The 21,799-nt window shown below is 48.9% G+C and overlaps 1 protein-coding gene across 1 annotated transcript in view; it reads right to left on the bottom strand.

Annotated features, from left to right (window-relative positions):
• Mgl (low-density lipoprotein receptor-related protein megalin) overlaps positions 1–21,799 on the bottom strand; it is a 205,269-nt gene that overhangs the window by 62,478 nt on the left and 120,992 nt on the right. The window contains exons 2-6 of the mRNA XM_077688059.1: positions 11,746–11,871; positions 2,510–2,644; positions 977–1,099; positions 425–544; positions 179–295 (exon numbers count right to left, since the gene is read on the bottom strand). Of these exons, the coding sequence (XP_077544185.1) occupies positions 179–295; positions 425–544; positions 977–1,099; positions 2,510–2,644; positions 11,746–11,871 (621 nt within the window). The remainder of the gene's footprint in view (positions 1–178; positions 296–424; positions 545–976; positions 1,100–2,509; positions 2,645–11,745; positions 11,872–21,799) is intronic.

Here is a 21,799-nt window from a genome sequence, read left to right as displayed (position 1 = left end):
ACGAATGCATTACCCTTAATGTATAAGCACTTTAGATTTTATGTTTACCCTGTGCTACATGCCAATTTGGCTTCTAAATGGTCGGAATAGTTTTGCAGGCCGTCCATCAAGGGTCCACAGTGTTGCTTCCAGAGAAGAAAGTAGACAGAAAACCACTGCTGGCCCTAACGGCACTTACTGCAATTCCGCTCATCTGACTGGTCTGAACAGTCCGAATGTCCATCGCATCTCCAGCGAATAGGGATGCATATGGCATTGGTGCACCGAAATTGACCCTCGTTGCATGGCGGGAAATCTAAGGATGCAAAGAAAATTGTTAGGGCATGTCTCTTTAAACTGGCATGGAAAAAAAGGAAACTGCTCAGAACACAGCCGACTGTGAAAAATGTTGTACACATACAACGACCACAATGCCGGTACTTACCACATCCTTCTTCATCAGAGTTGTCTCCACAATCATCCCAGTGGTCACATTTTTTGCTTTCATCAATGCACTTGTTGCCATGTTGACAGCGAAATTCATTTAATCGGCAGGCAGTTCCATCTGAAAGGAAGTAATTTACCCATTACTGTCTCATACACTTAAAACAGATATGCCATATTAATTAAATTATTTATCCACGCAAGTCACAGAAGCATAGCTGCTATCCAATTATCCCTGCCAGTCATACAAGCATAGCTAATCAAATTCACAACCACCCTCATTTTGTACGAGTTGTATATGTGTTCACAAATGTAAGTGAAGCTTGACGTTGAGGTCTTGAAACCAAAGGATCTTTGTTTCTTTGAATTGTCTCATGCTTATTTTTTGGTAGTTTTATTCCCCTCTACTGTACTATCATTCATGTATGATAATAAGCAGTCATTGTAAGTTGCCATTCATGGTGTCTAGTCTGGCTTAGCACCTGTCCCGTTAACAACTTTTCTAGCACTTTTCAAAGTTTAAGAAAAGTAAAATGTAGAAAGGAATAATTACTTGTTGTGCAAGAGGCTTCATCACTTTCATCCCTGCAGTCATAGTAGCCATCACATTTTTTGGAAGCTGGCACACACAATCCACTACCACACTTATGGTCACTCTCCTCACACACACGATATTCTGCAAGGAGAAACGGAAAAACGTAAGCAGTGGTAAGAATTTTTCTGAACAAAGAAAACAAGCCAACCGACATGTATAATTATACTAGCCCTAGGACTGTAGGCAAATGAGAACACACAATATCACGGATAGACTATCAGAGGTTACTAATGCTCATCCAATAAGCTAAAAATTTGACCATCATATTCTTATCAATTACATCCTCACGAGCACACTGGACAAACAAGCGTGTTGTACCGAAAATAAAGTAAAACACAATTTTCCAATGGTAGGCCGTATTCACAACTTCTGCCACAATTTCAGAGTTTGTTTCAACATCTAGTTCATATTTTGGAAAGCTGAATATTCTCTGTAAAAATGTGCCATATGCAATTAAGCTCTAAAAAGGAGGCAACACCTTCCTCCCCAGTACGATTAGATTAAGAAAACACAACAGAGAAATAAATCGTATTTTTAGGTCGGCAACAGTTTCTCAAGAAATGGGTGCATACCTCTCAATGGGTGCATACCTCTCAGTTTTATTTACGTTAGTTTTGCATCGTTTGCCTGCTGTTATGTCACACAAGACTGGAACTTTACTGCTGCATTTTGTTGCGAACTTGGCCTGATCTTATTTTTCTCATTTTTCTGTTCTCATTTTTTTCCTTCTTTGCTGTGTCTGCTCCTTATTGCATTGTTTTGTTCCCACTCCCCTCTGTAGCGCCCTACCTGGGCCCTTAGGGTAATGTAAATAAATAAATAAATAAATAAATGTTCAAGTAAGCAGTTCTGATTAAATTGAAAGAACAAGGACATTCAGTCAATTTCTAATTGTGTGGCTGCTCGTTTCCCACCATCCCATAATAAATGCCTCATCTTAAGTCACCCTTCTAAGCTAGTTGTCAATTAAGCAATTTATATGAGGCCAAGGATAAAACCACCTTGCAAACGAGAATTGGGGGCCAGTACTTACTGATTATCCCTGCACCTTAGGCGACCTGTACTGGCCTTCCTGACACGACATGAAAGCTATGCTACTCAGCGTTAAACAAAAAAATAAAGGTTTACTTGGCTAGTAAGAGTTGCCTACACCAAATGGTCACTATACTAAAGTTCATATATGCTGTATTGTTGTTCCACACACAGGTAAGTGCACCGGGACAGCAGTTAGGCCCTCAAGGGTGGTTCTGACTGAAGTCATCAATCAAATGTGGCACACTTTTGCTGCTGTTGGGCTCACAGGAACTGGGACACAGTTATTTGAAAATGAAGGCAATGACAAGAAGTGTGAATTTTTTTTTCCGGCCAAATTCAACCACATTGAACAAGCAGGCACTCTGATAGCTTGCCAATGGGAAGTGTGATTGCATTCGCAGTGCCGTCAGCATAACCCACGAGAAAGGTGCAAGAGAAGCAGAATTGGCCACTTACTACAGTCACCACTTTCATCCGTTCCATCCACACAGTCTACAACTTGGTCACACCGCCAGTGCCTTGGTATGCAGTAGGACTGATTAAACACATACTGCCCACAAGAAAATTGATTTGAATTACACTGTGGAGGAGCTGGAAAATAGAAATAGAAATAGTCATTTACATGGGGCCATTTAAAGAGCCTGAAAACTGCTACTCTTACTCCCAGTGCTGGCCTTTGAGCAATGAGGTGCGTCGTTGCAGAGCTCTAACAAGTGACTGCCACCACTCCCCACCCTGGAGTTCTACCTTTTGTGCCCCTGCCAAAACGCACTCACAGAAACTAAGAGTTTTATAGCCAGCCTTACCCTTGGCATCAAAAAGCCAAAAATGCCTAGAAATCATGAAACAATCCAAATCTTGGGTCCAAATAATAAATACGAGCATATATGATATGGTAATAAGAGGAACTTCTTTTCCGTTACTGCTGTGCCGTGGTTTTTACCATGTCCCAGCAGGAACTACCAAGGCAGCAAGGTTGCACCATAAATGGGGTACTCATCACACAGACAGCCCAAGTTGTAGGTTAAAAGCTGCAGGGGCATAAAATAAATCAAGGCTGAGAGAAGGTTTGGGTGTTCATTTCAGTGTCTGAATCAGCTGCTGCTCACAAAATCTAATTATGTAGTACAGCAAACTACCTGACAACACACAAAAAAAGAGGTATAGCACCCAATGCAGGGTTTTCACAGCATGCATGATTTTAGAAAAATTTTCCTCCATGTGTTTTACTATATTTTCGGTATAACCTTTTGCACTGCAGTAACATTTGAAATCCTCTATTCAGTGAGGCAAGCCACAGGTACCTTACACCCACACTCCTTATAGCCTGACCGTACGAACAACTCAAACTAAATAAAAAATGTATACTCGACTAAAATTGCTAACTATTACGGATTCAGTCCTTTAAATCTACTGATACTTCTTGCTTGTTATGTTTGCAACACAGTACATCAAAATGTAGTTCCTTTTGCTGACACCAGAAAACTTCGCATGTACTGAACCACAACCTCAAAGCAATGTACGTATGCACCCTGTGCATGGCTTTGCAACTTGTTTTTGGTGATCAACGCTAGCCTTGAAACTGCTCTCGCCATAATCAATGAGGCAGCAATCAGGCGCGTACCCGCCGCGGTGGCTCAGTGGCTAAAGCGTTGCGCTGCTGATCACAAGGTCGCGGGTTCGATTCCCGACCGCGGCGGCCGCTTTTCTGGTGGAGGCGAAAAGCAAGAACGCCCGTGTGTTCGAGATTTCGGCGCACGTTAAAGATCCCCAGGCGGTCAAAATTAATCCAGAGCCCTCCACTACGGCGCGCCTCATCGCCTGCGCTGCGTCGGCGCGTTAAAACCCTACAATCAATCAATCAGCTATCAGGCGCAACTGCGTGAGCATACAACTCCTCTTCCGTTAGGGTTATTACTTCCGAGCACATGATACTAACGTCAGAATGGGGTGTAGGCCCGTTGGTCACATGGCGTTTCGTCATAGGCCGGTTCGTAATAGGCCGTTTGGTCACATAGGATCATTCGTCATAGGCCAGTTTGTCACTTAGGAAAGTTCGTCACAGGAACGGAAAAACAAACTTCGTTGCTTCTTTTAGACGTAAGTGGAGATGAGGCATGACTAGAACTACTTTGCACACCTTTTCGCCATACCGGTCCTCTTAGCGGCCGCCACGGCGATCCTAAGCTGGCAGCAAGGCACGCCCCAAAAAATGTTTGGCTTTCGGGGAACCCGTGCACGAATTATCCTGGTCCTGCAGTCCACACCGCCCCCACCCGTCCCCCTTGCCTTTCACATGAATGTCACGGTAGCAGGCGCACGCTCGCGTGACTAATTTACAGTGGCTGTAGCACTCCTTTTTCTTCACTGTTTTTCATTTTCGTTGCTCCCTCACTGGTAGCCAAGTGCTCACAGCGTGGTCATTTTTGCCCCTTTCCTTGGAAAGCCTTTTTTGTGTACACATAAGAACTCACTCGAACTGTCCGAAAAGAGGATACATAAACGTGAGCGGAGGCATACCAGCTCCCCAAGCAGCTAGCTGAGGGGGCGCCCTTTTGTTTATTTTGCCCGAGAGCTACTGCCAAGAATTGCGGTCTGGCGCCCTGCGCATGCGCAGATGGCTACTGGAGAAAGGTCCATCAAATAATTAGTCGCACCACTTGCATTAAATCGCTAATAAGTGACACGAAATGGCCCATGTGGAATTTCCAAGAACAGGAAGGTCGGTGCTACCACTTTCCCTATTACGGGACCACTTAGAACCAGACGCCTGGCCCGTCTTCCAAGAACTTTGTTGGGCTACGTCCCTGTCTCACTTTTCTCTCTTGGGTTGTTGAACTCGTATGTATAATCTTGTCCCACCACGCCGCCTCACTTGCCAGCTCTGGCTGGCATTCTTTGTTGAGCTTTGCTAGATGTACGGCCCAAAGTACACAAGAAAATGAACTAACTAAACTTGTGCCTCGATTCTCTCTTTCGAGTCGAAAAAACAGCAACACGTGGACATTCATTTTGTGCACCTGTGACGAACTTTCCTAAGTGACAAACTGGCCTATGACGAATGATCCTATGTGACGAAACGGCCTATTACGAACCGGCCTATGACGAATGATCCTATATAACCAAACGGCCTATTACGAAACGGCCTATGACGAAACGCCATGTGACGAACGGGCCGTATCCCGTCAGAATGTTCAGTCAAACATGTGGAGGCGCTGACGCAAGCAGTGATAAGTGGGGAATAAAAACAGGAACACTTGCTGTAACGCTATCGTGGGATTTTTGAAAACAGCGCACAGAGAAAGAAGCAAATATGGCCTGAGTGCGCTAGACGAAGGCACATGCGGGAGCATTGGCAATTTAGTCACTCGCTTTGCCACGCACGACTAAATGAATTACCCACCCCCGTGAAAATGGAAAGAGCCTTTCTAGCAAGAAATCATGATTTCCGGCTTCATTTCTGACTATATTAGATTCTAGTTGGCATCGATAGCTTCTAACTAGAAAAATTCTTAGTTTAGCTAGAGACGATTATTTCTAGCTTGCGGGGATTTTTCTTTCTAGCTGTATTGACAAATATGCTAGCTGGAAGTAAATCTTAATTCACCTAGAAATGAACTAGAAAGTGAATTTACAGCTAGAAATTCTGCCTATTTCTTCTAGCTAAAACATTTCTAGCTAGAAGAAATTTCCGGTTGAATAATCCAGCTAAAAAAAAAACATTTTCACCTGGGCGGTACAAATGGTGCGCAGCGCCCGACTACAATGAGCAGGGCAGCGACAGCACGGCAACAGCACCGACCATAAACACCGCCCTCGAGTACAACAACGGCGATCTGCCGAGCCGTCCGACAAGCGCGGGTTGGGCCCGCTTATCCAACGAGCGCACACCGCAGTAGCGGTGGTGTAACTATCAAGAGTGCAGTCCCTAGCGCGGCAGGCGCGCGCCGAGAGTAGCCTGGCAGTGACCTACATTGCATGACCTCTTCCCCACCCCTCCAACCGGGCCCTTCCTGTTGCACCCCACGGCCTGCGAAGGGCCGCCTCGATCCCCCGTCTTTGCGATAGATCCGAATGTATAACACAGCAGAACGGGCGTTGGTGCAGAGCTGCTCCCGTATTTAAAAAAAAAAACGAAAAAAAAAAAAAAAACGCCCGAACGAATTGGCAGGCACAAATGAGTAGAAAGACAGCTGTGGGCCAACGGCCTTTCACTAGGCCTTCTCGGCTATTTTCCGTCTCCCCACGGTATCTACTAATGTCACGCCCACAGGTGACGCGCGGCCCTATTCTTGCTCCGAGTTTCTTTACCCGCGGCAGATGCCGCTAGCTTAACCTATGCGGAGCGCTTGTGACATTATCAGGCCGCACTAGGAAGCCTCGTTTCCCCTCCTCCTTATTAGAGAGTTTTAGCAGTACGTTCGTTACGTTCGTTACGTTCGTTCCGTTGCTACCGGGTTTACCGGGACCCGACTGCGCATGCGCCATTTGTTCCGTACGCGGCCGGCGTCTATCCCGGCCATGGAGGAAAGAAAAGCTTAGGAGAGGCCCTGACGTCACACCCAGCGCAGCCGGAAACGCCATTTCTGTAAGTCGAATGGCGGACCATTGGCCCTCCATGCCATTGGTGGACTCTTTTTGCCTCTCTCTCGGTGCACCTTCTCCGCCTCCTCCGTCCTGTATCGCCTCTCTTGTCGTCTGCATCTGCCAGCGCCGAGCCGGCGGAAATCAGCTGATAGGCAGGTAGAAGGCCGTTTTGCAGCGCGTGACTGTGAACCTAAACGCGCGGTTACACTGTTACACGTCTTCAGTGTGGCCGCAGCAGGTTTGCGAAGCGGCTCGCTCTAACAATGCCGCAATGCTCGGTGCCAGGCTGCAAGTCGCGATCGGTACCCAAGGAATTGGGCGTCACTTTCCACCGGTTAGTGCATCATTCCGCTGACAAGTATTGCTGTACATTGGTGTGCATTCATCCTTTGTTTGCAATCGCCGCCGTTTATAGGTTCCCAAGCGATGGAGAACGCCGCAAACAGTGGGCGAACGCCGTGCGGCTACCGGACTGGTGCCCAAGTTTGCGTTGCAGTTTCACTGGCAATCCCAGAGATGACTAGTCAATTAAACGGCCGTTCTATATATATAGGTAAGCAGTACTTCATGCAGATTTCACGCTAAAAAATTGTGGAATGTTTTTACCGTTGTTCGCGTGCCTTCGATAGAATTTTTTGCGAAGGAGGAGGAGCAGGAGGAGGAGGCAAAACGTTTCATTGAGTAAAAAAAAAATGAGAGGGTGGGTGGCGTCAATAAACGTTTTTTCGCCAAGTTTCAACTTGTCTCAGTGTCAATAAATTCAAGGTGATATCAGTTGAAAACGTTCATACACTAACCTCGCAGTATGAAGCGTTGAAAAGCGAAATCCAGAGCGAGACCACAAAAAGATCCGGATTTCAGATCCAGCACTCTTCCAGTCAACAGACGGACACCTACTAAGGTAATAGGACGATGGAATTATATCAACTGGAAATCTACCTTGTAACAGTTGCAAAAGCACTGCTGCGCTTTGCCGGCCTAGCAAACTATATATTGCAGCGGCGATAACCAAAAAATTGAGTTGCGAATCGTTCGGTTGCAAGTCGCCTACGTACTGCACACCGTGTATCACTTCCAGAAAATCTACCAGACGGGTGTCCGCGCGTACGACGGGACGGCGCGTTCACGATATCTGCACTTCAATAGGCGCGTCGTGATCGCGACCGGAGCAATAGCTTGACGCGGTACAAGGTGCACTTGCAAGTAGAAATTAAATGACATATTCACATCGGCGCAGCTGTCGCAACTCGCAGCATCCTTTTCGAGTTCCGCAAGACCACAGCGCAGCAAAGCGAAGCAGCAATCTTCGCAATCGGACGACAAGGCAGGCGCTGCCTTTCCTCCATGACTGGCGAACGGCGGGCGGGCTGTTGCTAGGACGCCGTTGCTAACGCGACTTCCAATGGCTGCCGAAAACACGTGACTTCCTCCACACTTTTGCCAATGCGCGGGGATAGCTGGGGGCCTCTCCTAAGCTTTTTTTTCCTCCATGATCCCGGCGCTCTGCTTCCGTGTTACCGGTGTTACCGTATCCGGAGCCCGCAACCGGCTTGCTCGGGTGTTGAGAACTTTAGGGTTAGCGTCCTGGCGATCGCCGCTATCTGTGCAACTGCGAATGACACTCCGTAACACAACGTTTCACCTCACTATCATCCCCTTTCTCGCATGTGAAACTTTATTTGAGCTACAACTGCCGTGAGCGACCGGTGACCGAGACATCTGCGTAGCCTGTTTCGATGCTTCCGAGGCAGGTATCGCCATCTCTCGGCCACTCGCCGCACCGCGCGCCGCGGCATCCATGGCCGGTCAGCATATGCTTGCATCGCGGCAGATATATCTATCGCCGCTTTTAAAATAAGCCCCGAGAACAATCCCTAGCACAATTTTTCACCACACTAACACCTACTTTCTCGCAGGTGGAACTTCGTTTTAGTGATCAGATTGATTTGGAAGAACAGCGACAAGCGGTTGCTACCGTGGTCTGCGCCGGTTCGAGCCACTGAGTGTGCCGAGCTGGCAGGCGCGACCGGCGTGTGCGCGGACTGTTTCCGATGCAGAAAACGCTTCACGATTGCCTGCTTTATCCATTTCTTGCGTACAAACCCGCGGAATCTACAAATTCAGCTCAGCGATCGTCGTAGTTGACCATGGTGCAAAAACAGTGGGCGGAGCGGCGCCGACGAGGCATCGCACACCCGCATCGGGCCATGTGTCTCAAATTCACGCGTACGACTAGTCGTGGTGACAGTCGAACGATCAGTCGCATACGAATCGCGTGTACCAATTGTACATGTGTCTAGCGCTTCAATCGGGCAAGGCCAAGGCCATTCCTCCACGTGAACGGCGCGCGACCATGTCGTCACCTGCGCTCGCTCTGGTGCCGTCGCCGCCACCGCAGCCCCTGCCTCACGATGCGTCCGGCCGAGCGCGATTTATTTTAGATTTGCAATGCTTTAGGGGAAACTGCGTTGTTTATTTACGTATTTTTAGCGTGAGGATTTTTGCAACTACTCGGCTAATCAGCCGTCACACGGAACGAACGGTACGACGCTACGGAGTGCTAAAACACATTTTCCGTCTCACTCTACGGAAAGAGCCCGGTACGTACGCGCGCATGCGCAGTCGGGTCCCGGTAAACCCGGTAGCAACGGAACGAACGTAACGAACGTAACGAACGTACTTTTAAAACTCTCTATTCTTGCTTTGTGCGCGCGGCGTACTGTGCAGAGGTGTAGCAGATATTGGTCCGAAGCGCAAGTCACGCGGTTCGGAGCAACGTTACCAAAATAGGCTCTTCCAGTTCTATAGTAACGTTGGTTCGGAGTGAGCCGTCAACTACACTTGCGCGGACCACCCTACTTTGTTTCACACCCGCAGTACCGGCACGGCGGGGTCATTTTCTTTTTTTTTTTTTTTTTTTTTTTTGCGACAGCACTACCAAAAAAAGTGCGGGCCAATCCAAAGGTGGTTGGAAGCGAAGCTGTAAACGACACCCCCAATGATTAGCCCTGCGATGTCACTTGAATTTACACACGTGGCTCTACAAAGCGTGAAACCAGATACAAGTGAAATGCACTTAACCATACCCTTGGTTACTTCAAAGAGATATTCTTTGCCAAGATCAAAGCAGTGCATGATCCATGAATGGGTTGTTGGTTGAGCTGTACTGATGAAACGCATGAGTGGAAACTTTTTTTTTTTTTTTTTTTGTAAAATGAAAGGAAGCTCAAACCCGGTGTTAGACGATCTCACTTGTCCTCCATCTCTGCCGGCACCGACGGAGGCAACGACATCGGCGGCACAGACGGAGAAGTGAGATGCCAAGCGTCAATGTGAGCTTACTTTAATTTTTGCGAACTCCTAGCGCACGCGCAAGGGGCGCACGGTCGCTGCACGCGCCTTGGAAGGAGCGCAGAGCGGCGCGAGAGGTCGCGTGACGCTATCACGTAGCATTCAGCGAGAAGGCAGAGGGTAAACCGACATATGTGCTCGGTGACTGCACCGTCTGTCTCCCTCGTCTGCGCGTGGGCTCGTAGCTTAATCGGTATAACAACGGGCTCTCGCTCCGTGTCTATTCGTTCCAGGTTCGATTCCTGGCGGTGCCAGGAACTTGTTTTCTTTGTTCGCGGGAGTTTTCTGTTGACACTAACGGTCGCGACGGAACCCTTGGAGGTAGAGGTAAAAAGCTTCGCTTTAAACCACCTACACGAGCGAACGAACGCGGGAGAACGACCGATAGTACAGAGCTAACAGAGCGAACGCCTAGCGAGGAAGAATGAACGATAGTGCAGCGCAGTCATGCGTGGTTCGGCGAACGGATGCTTGCGTGAATGTATGCATACGCAAGCTCTTCTGTGCAGCCATTTTGTGAGCCGGTTTGTGAGGAATTGATTGCTATGCGGCCTGAAGCAAGAGGAACACGGTGCAAGACTCGAAGTCTCTAACTGACGTCATGAGCTACGGGGCGCCGCAGAGATCGCACCGCCGATATTGCCTCTGCGAATGGGATAATTTAACATCCAGAAATGCAGACGTACGGCTACAGTTGAAAGCTGGAGAGCTTAGTTTTCTTCAAACCTTCGCAGTTTAAAAAGAAAAACATTCGTCGTGATCCAGAATTCAAACCGGGGCCACCGCATGTCTAGGGTTTAACCTCACCAGCCACTGCCTCTTGCGAAGAGCGGGGTCGTGATCCGAAACTCGCTCCTGGCGTCAATCATGACGATGATGATGACAACGATGCGTCGTTGCTTACGGTCAAACATTTCCGCTCATGAATACGCTTGATCCATGTGCTTCCTTTTCGCTTGCTTTCCCGCGCTTTAGGCGGGATGAGATGGGTGGAATGAGATACCGCAAAAGGGGCGTGAAGTTTGTCGGGGTCGGGGCCATGCGACTCGAGGTACGCTGAGCGCTGCCGAAGACACGTCATATCTAGATTACCGGTTGGCTCAGAGCACGCGTTCGACTGACGGCTCGCTAGATGGACCCACAGTGGCGTTCACAAAGAAGAGGCCGTAGATACGCGCTCGTTCCCTGCTCTGCGGAGCGTCGAAGGCGACTCGGTCTCGCTAAGCAGGCTGCGCGCGTGCTGTCGTGCCCGTAAAGAAGATGGACTCGCCGTATGGTGTCCTGCGCATCAGTCAGATGCTGCGCACAATTTGTGCCTGAAGTTGCTTCAGTTAGTCATTCGTAGCTAAAGCAGGCTAAAACTTCCCAAAGCCTTCTCACGTGTCCTCATCCGACGCAGTCAGAGAGCTGGGCATTTGTTTTTATTTATGCGGACGAACAGCGTCAGAACAGTGGGAAAATAACTGCGCCGGGACAGTCCTGCCAAAAACGGCTGGAATTTTAGCTCCACTGAGACTGAGAAAATTTCATTTTCAAGAGGAAGGAGGATTTGGGGGTGGGGTGGGGTGGGGTCCGTGTGCACCCTCCGGTAGCGCTCGGTGCTCACGAAACATCTGCATTTCGTCCCCGCGTACGCATATATGGCGGCGTGGAAGCCACCCCGTTGCCGTAGCAGCTAGCTACCCAACTTAAGAAAATCTGCCGACGACCATAGCTAAGCGTGTGTAAAAGTGTTGATAAAACATCATAGTTACCACAAGTCTGATGCTCATCTTCGCCCTCTTCACAGTCCTTTTGGTAATCACAGACCCACCTTCGGGGGATACATCTGCCGTTGCCGCACCTGAAGTTATCTGTTGAACACGTTGCTGTTGTTTCTTCTGAAAAATACAGAAGCAGAAATTTGCGAACGTCAAGAAGACTGCAAGCTCAGGCCAGTTGGTGCATAAATAAAACACGGATAAAACCACGGGAAACACAAAAAAGGAGCGACAACACAGGCGCTTTTAACGCGGGAGATTGAGATCTCAGTCAACTACAAAATCTGAAAGAAGAACTATTTATGTTTCGCGCCGAACACCGAACATGACTGAAAAATGCTCGGGCATAAAGAAGAAAAAAAAAAAACAGTTAAGGTTACGTGCCTCAGTGCGAATAAAATAGCGGCACTTAGTGAGGTGCAAGATATGTGGTGCCAAAGTAATAAGCACGTGTGCGCCGTTCGCAATCAAAGCTTGATTCCTACGACCAAACGTTGTGCTGGACTGCTTTTTCGTGTTTTCAAGCGTACATTGAGCATGTACACTGGCAACATATGCACATGCTTCGGCAAACAAACATTCGAAAACTTAAAAGCTAATCTCTGCAAGTTAGCACGTTTGGACCACTGAACACATTTGCGTAAAGGTCTTAGCTTCAGGTAGTTTGCCGATACACAACTTTTAACCCCAAATTCCTCGCTTTGCGGACGCGACGTGAGTTGCCCAGTCTGTTGGGTTGGTGACCGCAGCACTGGAGATCTCGCTCAACTGCCTTCCTAAACTTGCAATGGCCTATCAGGGTTTTGAAGGAGGAGGAGGTAGCCTTTATTGTGGCAGGAAGACTACGTCAAGTGGGTGAAGGAGGAGTAGAAGGGCGGGGGTTTGTAACTTGGGACATCTTAAGCGCGTACAGTTCGACCCAAAACAGGTGGGCTCCTTGAGAAGGCTGGAGAGGCCGCGTCGGGTGAGGAGGGCAGGCTCACGACTTTAAACTGCTCGCGCTAGACCGCTTTTTAGAGAAAAATGTGCAATTAAAGCCAGCATGGAGGGTTCCAGTGTTCGAGGGTCGATGGAAAGAGAGGTTGTATTTGGAGGAGGTTGAAGGTTCTGCAGCGCGCGAGCTTTGGGCAGTGCCAAATTAGGTGCTGGAGATTGGCGGGTGTGGGGGAGGCGCAGAAGGGACATCGAGGCGGTAGAGACGGGGTGTACCATTTACGGAAGGTCTCAGGGGTAAGGCTAGCATTGGCAAAATATTTGTTTATAAAAATTTCGGCTGATCTTGGGAGCGATGGCAGGGCGGATAAAAAGCCGGTTGGAGTCAGGGCCTTGAGGCGGTCTTTTTTCCCCTTTTTGTAACGTAGAAGCTGTATCGCTGGTGGTAATGTCTCAGTAGGTGGAGGAGCCAAGTCGGGTGCAGCGGAGGACTAGAGGTTATACACTCCCGCGCAGCCGAGTGGGCTGCCTGGTTCCCCGGTGATGACTCCTCGTGTTCAGGTGACCAGTCGATGCGAACATGAATGCCGCTAGATTTCAGGATGGAGATCTGATGAATGATTTTGTTGGCGATGGTATTGGTCGACGTGGGACATTTTAGAATTTGTAGGGCTTCGAAAGAGTCCGTCAGGATGCGTATCTGGGAAGGCACGGAGCTAAGAGTGAAAGTCAAACATGAGGTAGTCCATGGCTTGAATGATAGCATGGAGTTCCACTTCGGGGATGGTAGCACATGGAATATTAAGGGATCGTTTGCCTTGGAAGGAAGGGAGGTCAGGTGAAGCCCATGCGGTGCCAACTAGAGGAGGGGAAATGCTCGCGTCGGTGTAAATGTCGATTTCGTGGGGGAGTTTACTGTTTCGGAGAGCGTTGATGCGGGCAGCGCGGACGGGGCGGGCGTTACACGGGACGGGATGGGTGGCCGTATAGAGTCCGTGACAGAAGGGCGGCTACACGGAGCGAGAGGCGATGGGATGTGGGGGGGTTTTTTGGTGGCTTGAGATTGTCCCAGGCGATGATAGAGACACCCTGATGAGTTAATGTGCGCTTATGAAGGGATTGATTCACTTGCTCTTTAATTATATTTTCCAATGGGGGAAGAGCACCTGCAGCTTGCAAGTTCTCCAGACGAGTATGTTTTGGTAGTACGCTGATGGAGCGAAGGGTGGCTCGGTGCAGGTGATCGGAACAATCAGTGTAGTCTCCCAGTCGCCATTCCTTGTTCCTTCAGTCGTGTTCGCGCTCAGTTGTTGGCGGGGCCATTGTGGTCATAAAAGATGCACACTCCGGTAGGTACAGAGTCACTGTATTCCGACTAATATCGTGTTTTTTTTTTTTCAATTTCATTATTTTCCCAAAATGGCAGGCGGCGTGTGCCATAGCTGACAACGTGCTGCAGCTAGCCATGCCTGACGGTAACGGGACGAGTGAGTGAAACGACCGAGCCGCCGGCGTCATGCGATGCGCGGGCGCTTTGCATCTCCCACGCATCCGAACGGCGCCGCAGTCGATCGGGTGAAAAATGGCGCGGCTCGAAAATGAAGACTTGTCGCGAATGCGAGCTGCTGCAGGGCGGAATGCGCGAGGGTGGACGACGAGCCAGTCGGCCGCAGGCGGCGCGGGCCAGCGAAGCTCCTGCGGCCGTCAACGCGACCCGCAGTGACAAATGGTCGGCCCGGCTGACAGGCGCACTGGACGAGCAGAAAATCTGACACGCGGCACTCGGGGACAATGGGCGATTTCAGCTGGCTCGGGAGTCTACAAGCGCGGCCGATCCCGTCCGCTTGACGGCTGTCATGCGCGGCACGGGAGATCGACTGAGCGGCTGCGAATCGAGGCCCGCAGGGTTTCATCTGAACGGAGCCTCAAATCCCTCGACACGCCCACTCGAGGGACACGCCCACTAATTTAGCACGGGTACTGCGTTCGCTGTTGTACTACTATCAAAGTCGCTAGCGTTACAATTAAGCTGGACGGTTAAGATGACTGGCACCGAGAACAATCTGGCGCACCCGGATGTAGTTAGGCAGGCGAAGCCTGTGGGTAAGAAAAAACGTTTCTATTAAAATTTTTACTCGGGAGAACAATTAGGCGAAAAGGACTCAAACCCGAAGGCAGAACGACTAAAAACACTTGTTCAAGAGGCATGTAAGCGGAGAACTAGCGATGGCAATATAAAACAAAGGAACTGCCATGGAGTGCAACTTCTGGACAGAAGCGCGATGAAAATGAATTGATGAGCACATACATCAAAGACTGAGTATTCGAAACGAGCTCCAGCAAAGTTGACCGGAGCTCGCCAACTTTGTTGGGGCTCGTTGAATGAAGAATCTCCCCCGCAAGACAGGATCCTATAAACTCAGAACAGGCGTTACTTTCATCCGGTCTGCTGGCGCCCCGATAGCACCATTTGTCCTTTTGTCTGGGGGCTCTTCCCTTCATTCAGAACATTTATATCCCGAGACTCGAAACGAGATACTACCGCCGTGAATCCCTCACGCTCCATGCATGCGCCATGCCACCAAAAATCAAGATTCGTTTTCTTGGATTCACATGCCTCTGCACAATCAGTGCGTTTCGCGCCAAGAACACCAAAAGAAAGCGAGCATTTGCAAGAAATACCGACACACGAACACACACACACACACACACAACACGCAAATGAGCCACCTAATCGCAGGTTTTCCAACCCCGCGAGCAAAGTGATAGTAAACGTTTGTATTGAGGTCATGGCACACTTAAATTCATTTCGAGTAATGCGCGATTCTCCATCCGTTAGAACTGGCCGGAGAAATGAAGGTGCGTACGTTTATACAGCATAGCCCACTTAAAGCGAATTCAGTTCTAACGAAATCCAGGCTATAAAGAAGTAATCACCGTTTCCGTTACCATTTTCACACATATTTTATGTTCAGATATATAAAAAAACGGATATAACGAACTGATCTCCGTTTTCCGATGTGTTCGTTATAAGCGGGCTGGACTGTAATCAATTTCTGCTCACAGTGTCTCTATACAGTGCCCCACCCAGTTAGCTTTTTGTCCGGGCGTCCATGGTCCCGCTTCTGTGCCGCAAAAACACATCAGGCTTGCAATGCGTGTTACACAGGCTATGAAACTTTCGCAAGAGTAAAAGAACACACGGAAAGCTTATGCCCACACACATGTAGCCACGCAGAAGGAGCAAGCCCTAACCTGAACAAGACTCCGCACTGCCCTCTTTCTTTTTCAAGTTGGCCCTGCACCCGCACGGCGGCTGCGATGCCGCCGCCAGTGAGTAAATTTTGTCTGCGCCTAGCAGCCCTCAAGAAACCTCGCTACTGCGAACACAACCGACCGCCAGAAGCCCCGCGCCTCACTTGACTTCGCTGATACAAAGAAGCGGCCTCATAGACAAAATGAGTAAAAGCACCGACAAAGGAATAGAAAAACAAGACTTAAGGCCCGTTATTTTGTGCATTCCTTGGCGGGTGCCTTCAAGTGTATTCGAAAGCATAAGCTAATGCCCGAAGCCATGCATGTAGTACGCCACACTAGTGCCACTAAATAAAACAGTAGTATAGTAGAACCGTTCATTGAAAAGGAGGATAAAAAAAAACAGTGCAAGGGGGAGTATTTTGTGTCGCTACAACACACCACTAGGAATAAGAACGCCGACACGTCATTTCAGCACGCCGCTCGTGGATGAGTGATGTGCGTAATACACAAATACGACAATGATTCTGCGTTCAAACGTGGAGCCATTCACGCAACAAACCCGGCCACGAAAGAGCGCTGTCCGTCACGACTAGCCATTTCGTTCGCGGGGGCTAAACGCACGCGACGAGAAATACGCCCGCACGGCGGCCGGGGCCCGCTCGCCCATCAAGAAGCCGCCGATGAAATGCCAGACGCCGTCTGTTAGAAATCGCCGACACAACGCTGCCTGAACCGACGCGCCGTTCAGCGCCTAATGAAACTATCCGTCAAGAAACAACCTGGCCTGCGCACTTCGGCGCTCATCGAACGCTACACCAGCTCCTCCTGCTGGTGCAGGGGGAAAAATTCACAGGGGTTGCATCAGAACAAACGACCTTCCGTCGCGATAGGCGAGGGCCTGTAGCCTAGGCGTCTGAGGGCTGCTGGCCACTTAATCAGCTCAGTGGAACTAATGGACTCCTAATCAAACAAGAATGAATATAGCTGTAAGACGTACAAAGAAATGTTGGTGGCGTAACCTCGAAGATGATGTCCGCAAAAAAAGAAAAAAAAAACCTTAAACTGCCGATTATGCTATAGTTGATCAGAGTGGTCCATTAAAGTCAGCACCATAATTGCCGCTCAAAATTGGAATAGACGGCCATTCTCAAGGAGTGCTGGTCGCTTGATCTGTAGTTTATAGCTGCAAACACAAGCGATTAAATTATGCCTTTCAGAGATACACTGTACAAATATTCGTAGTCTCCGGCGGCACTAATTTTCGAAGGAGGATGTTACAATTATTGCAATGTCAAGAGGTGTACCCAGATTTCCTTAATCCATGGCACTTAAACACTCTCTCTCTCTCTCTCTCTCTCTCTCTCTCTCTCTCTCTCTCTCTCTCTCTCTCTCTCTCTCTCTCTCTCTCTCTCTCTCTCTCTCTCTCTCTCTCTCTCTCTCTCTCTCTCTCTCTCTCTCTCTCTCTCACACGCCTGACAATTTCGTCGGCGAGAACACAATCACCAATCTGGCCGCCGCGCTGTGATGAAGTGGGGACGAATGAATGAATGAATGAATGAATGAATGAATGAATGAATGAATGAATGAATGAAGGAATGAAGGAAGGAAGGAAGGAAGGAATTTATGCAGAACGGACATGTCAAATTTGCGTGCGGAAGGGGAGGAAGAGGAGAACGAAGCCAGCGGGCGCATGGGGTGAATCCAACGCGTGTACGCCCCCCCCGCACATGGACCACTTGATGCAAGTCATTTCACTAGACCGGTGCGCCCGGAAAGTTCCCACTTTCATTACGTCTTCATTTTTGCAATAGAAAAAAAAAACTTGCTGACTTTGGTCCAGGGGTATTTAGGTCGCAGCTGACGGAGGTTTCTAACACTCCGTTTCCAAAGGTTTTGTGGATCTTCCTACAACTAATTTATGTCTCACGTAACACTGTACAACTGTACAATTTATGTCTCATGTACAACTTTTAAATGTCGCATGTAACATTGCGAGCGCTCGAACTATTCAGATTTAGTCAAATGACTGATTGGGGCATAAAATCGACTTTGTGAAGCTCACTGTGTTGCCGAATGTATCCATGTCCACAAAAAAATTGGCAAGAGCGAAGTCCACCAGTTATCCTGGACTATCACGCCATAGGTTTCGGCAAGCAAAACAGATTTTTTCAGGTCCGCGTGCCAAACTGTAAGGCAGCAATTTTCAAAAGATATGCTCAAGGGGCCGCAAAATATGCAATTTTAGTGTTTTCTTTTCATTTACGCACCACGCGTTGTAGATGGGCTTTTCTGCACGACTCAGAAGCCGTGCGAGAAAGTCGGCAAAGAAGACGCATAAAATAAATGTGCTCGAGAAGAAATTTGAGATGCAAGAAAATTAGAACCTGTCAGGGGTCAACATCTGCATCACAGTTCTCCGTGTGCTCCACCGCGTCGCTACTGCCAAACCTCGAGAGGGACGGCGGATTAGTGGCTCCAAAATTGCGGCCGCAGAGAAATGGGACCGTAACTCCTCTTATCGTTGGCGAAATAAATCATGAGGGAACTTCAAACAACAATTCCTGGAACCGCTTTATGTATGCGATGGGAGCCCAGAAAGGATATACGCCTCAAAATCCACTCAACTACGCTGCATTCTGAAATACGCCCATACGGTCCAGGTTCTACCAAATGCGCATCCGCAAGACACGAAGGAAAACTGCACAACTGTGACGCCTGTTTACAATCGCAAGCAATTTATTTCCGTGTGTTCACCACGACATGCTTCTGTAGGCAAATAACAATGAGGGGCACCAAATTGAGACAGTCGGCGCTTCGTAAATTTGCCGCACCGGAAAATGCCTGCAACATTTGTTTCATTCATCATCGAAGAAATCCACACGATTTGAGAATTCTACACTCTGGGTATAGCCCCATTACAAAATAAAAAACAAACGTTCCTGCCGTCTTCGTGTTGAAGTGGCAATTTCATAGAACTGCTACCTAACCGAACGCTACGTCTGTGTTAGTGCTGCTAGGCGCAAATGAATGCGTTTGATTTGTTAAGAAAGAGAAAGAAAGAAAAGGCCATTCAACGTCAAAAAATGTCACAGGCCGGGGCAGCATGCGCTGACGGAGGAAATGCCGCCCATCCCACAGTGCACTTGCTGGCAGCAGCAGCGGCAGTCTGGTCCCCCACACAGTCCTCTGCAGGCGTTGACGCGGAAGCACTGGTTAACTCTGCAGGTCGAAAATCCGACGTCGCTGTGACCAAGAGATGGCACACAAAGTGGCCATCGGCTTACAGAATAAAAAAAAAAAAAAAACAGGTGGCATAATGCTTGAATTAACGGAAATTTTCAGGAAAACAAAGTAGACTAGTTGAATCGGGGGGTGGGGGGGGGGGGGGGGTCTAAATTTTGGTCTCAGTGGGAATCGAACCTGGGGACTCCGGGACGACTGTTACTCACTAAAGGTGGACCTAGTGAATACGTTGTGGCCCTCGACTTCGAAACGTGCGGCACAGTCATGTACCCGGAGCTACACCAGTTATATGAGCACGCCAATAATGACAGATGCAGCAATTCGAATAGCAAAGCACTTTACGTCTCTGCTCCTTACTTGGCGATGCGAACGCGGGAGCAAAGAAGAAAAAAAAAAGACACAAAGGAAGGAAGATGATGGTGATGATAATGAGCGAACACGTTCCGTCGCATTCACTACGTCACAGGAGTGACGTAGTCACTCCCTGTGACTACCGACCCTGACAAAGCAGCTTCTCGACGGTCAAATTAGGAGATGAGAATAGACAGTTGATCCCGCCAAAGAAAATGAGAAAGAGAGCGAGGGAGAAAGACACGTACGCAGGCACATCTCTGCCAACTGCCATTTGAGACTGGCGCACGACTACGTGCTTTTTGCCGCTGCACCCGTTTGTCACTTGACACGCGGAGAGACTATACACTAGCCAGGCACGTACGGAACAAAATCAGGCAGACTATTTTAGTCCCTATCCGCCGACCCGTGCCCGACGAGCGCCGGACAGACAACAGCGGCTAGAAGACACCGGCGTCGAGCACCCACTGTCAACCTAGTTCGGCAGAACGGACGAGAAGTGAGACGCACCTGTGTGCGAGGATTCGAATTTATCGAATGCCGAAGTGAATGAAGCCTCGCTCAGCTTTGGAATTTGATCCATGCGTCCTTTGTTTTCCAAACCGTGCTCGAGTAGTCTCAGCAGGAGAAAACAAAATCACCCTACAACTGCCCTTTATGTACACTTTACAATGCGCCTATGACGCAAAAAAATTCACAATCCTGCCAAAATAGAAAATGTGTAGGGGTCCTCGCTAGATGAGCTCCTTGTATTACACAATCACAGTTGCAGAATAACCAGCTATACGATGTGGACATTTGATGCAGTTTCGAAATCCTTTATCGAAAAGTAAAATGGAGTTTCAAGCGCCGAAGCTTGAAACTCCATTGAGGGGCCGCACCGAAGTGGAGCCCCACGGATTAATTCAAACTACCCGGGGACCAACGTATACGTGGGGACCTACAGGGACTCCTATTCGCAAACCCGTTTTGCTAAGCAAGCACGCAAATGTGAACACAGCACCCGCCAAAGGAAAACCGCCGACTTTCGCACGTGCCGTAAAACGGGAGAGGAGAAAATGAAATCGTTGGGACCAGTGAAGCGCGTTAAGAATCGAACGATGCAGCACCACAGCGCTCACTCACGCAAGCCTGCAACAAAGGCCAGGGGCAAACGTATTCGGCGTGGCACGGCCATCAATATCCCTAAGAAATCATCTCCAAAAAGGCTGTTCCGTGCGCATTCAGCCTAATAACTCTCCGGATCGCCTGGCAATGACGCCGTCAATGCATCCCACCCTAAAGGCAGGTTGGTACCGGGGAACTTGAGCTCGGTGTGCAGCGCCGCGACAATTGAGACGATTACTTTTCGGATGCATCCATCATTTTCTCTGAAGCACAGGCCCATAGAGGCCGCCATTATGACAGGGTTCGTGTGGATAAATAAAACAAGGGCACGCAATAATATCCGACTGTTGTCCGATGGGTGCAGCAAAACAGAAGTATCGAAAAACTGTGGCAGCGTCCCAGCAGCAGTACGGTGCAGCGAGGGCATGACGCGGTAATTAGCCGACGTCGGCCACGACGCGCATCTGAAGGGCCTACGCGATCACAAGCACAGTCACCTTTATTCTATTTAGAACCACATTATTTAGACACAAAATCTGACGAGGCTCCAATAACTGGCGGCTCAAACTTTCACTTTCACTGCAAAAATAAGGTTGCGTGGCGGAAAGGCACGGGGGGTAGGGGGGGGGGGGGGGGGGGGGGGGGTGGGGCTAACCTTACGCTACTCCCGTCAGCACTAAACATTGCGGTAACTTCTACCAAAATCGCACTGAAATGAACACGCAAGCGCACGTGCATTTTTCATCCTGAAATATCGTGAAATAAAAGCGGCCCTCGGCTGGCGTTCGCTCTTCAGGGAGTCTAGTCGCACTGCACTGAGTTTAGAAGACTGAGATGAGCTCCACAGAGCTAAGCAGTTTTCGGCAGTTCCAAGACTTTTACGACTAGCGCAGGACTTTTTCCCCTAATAAGTATTGTTCTAAATTACGTTTTCTACGGGCGACGAACTTGAACACTAGGCTATAGACTGAGAGCCTCCAGTGTCAATCACTGTCAGTGCCTCAGTGCTGGGCATACGTGTCTGGTCCAACTTGTCCTCTTTTTTTCCCTCTCTCTTTTTTGCCCATTTCCCCTTTCCCACGTGCAGGATAGCAAACAGGCTCTAGCCAGGTTAACTTTCCTGTCTTTCTTCTACATTATTCCTTCCTTCCTTGTG

This window comes from Haemaphysalis longicornis, unplaced genomic scaffold (assembly GCF_048455015.1).
Source record: "Haemaphysalis longicornis isolate Haplotype H1 unplaced genomic scaffold, Haemaphysalis longicornis Haplotype H1 scaffold_1, whole genome shotgun sequence".
Taxonomy (NCBI): domain Eukaryota; kingdom Metazoa; phylum Arthropoda; class Arachnida; order Ixodida; family Ixodidae; genus Haemaphysalis; species Haemaphysalis longicornis.
The sequence above is the reverse complement of the archived record's forward strand: the minus strand, read 5'-3'. Positions and strand labels throughout refer to the sequence as shown.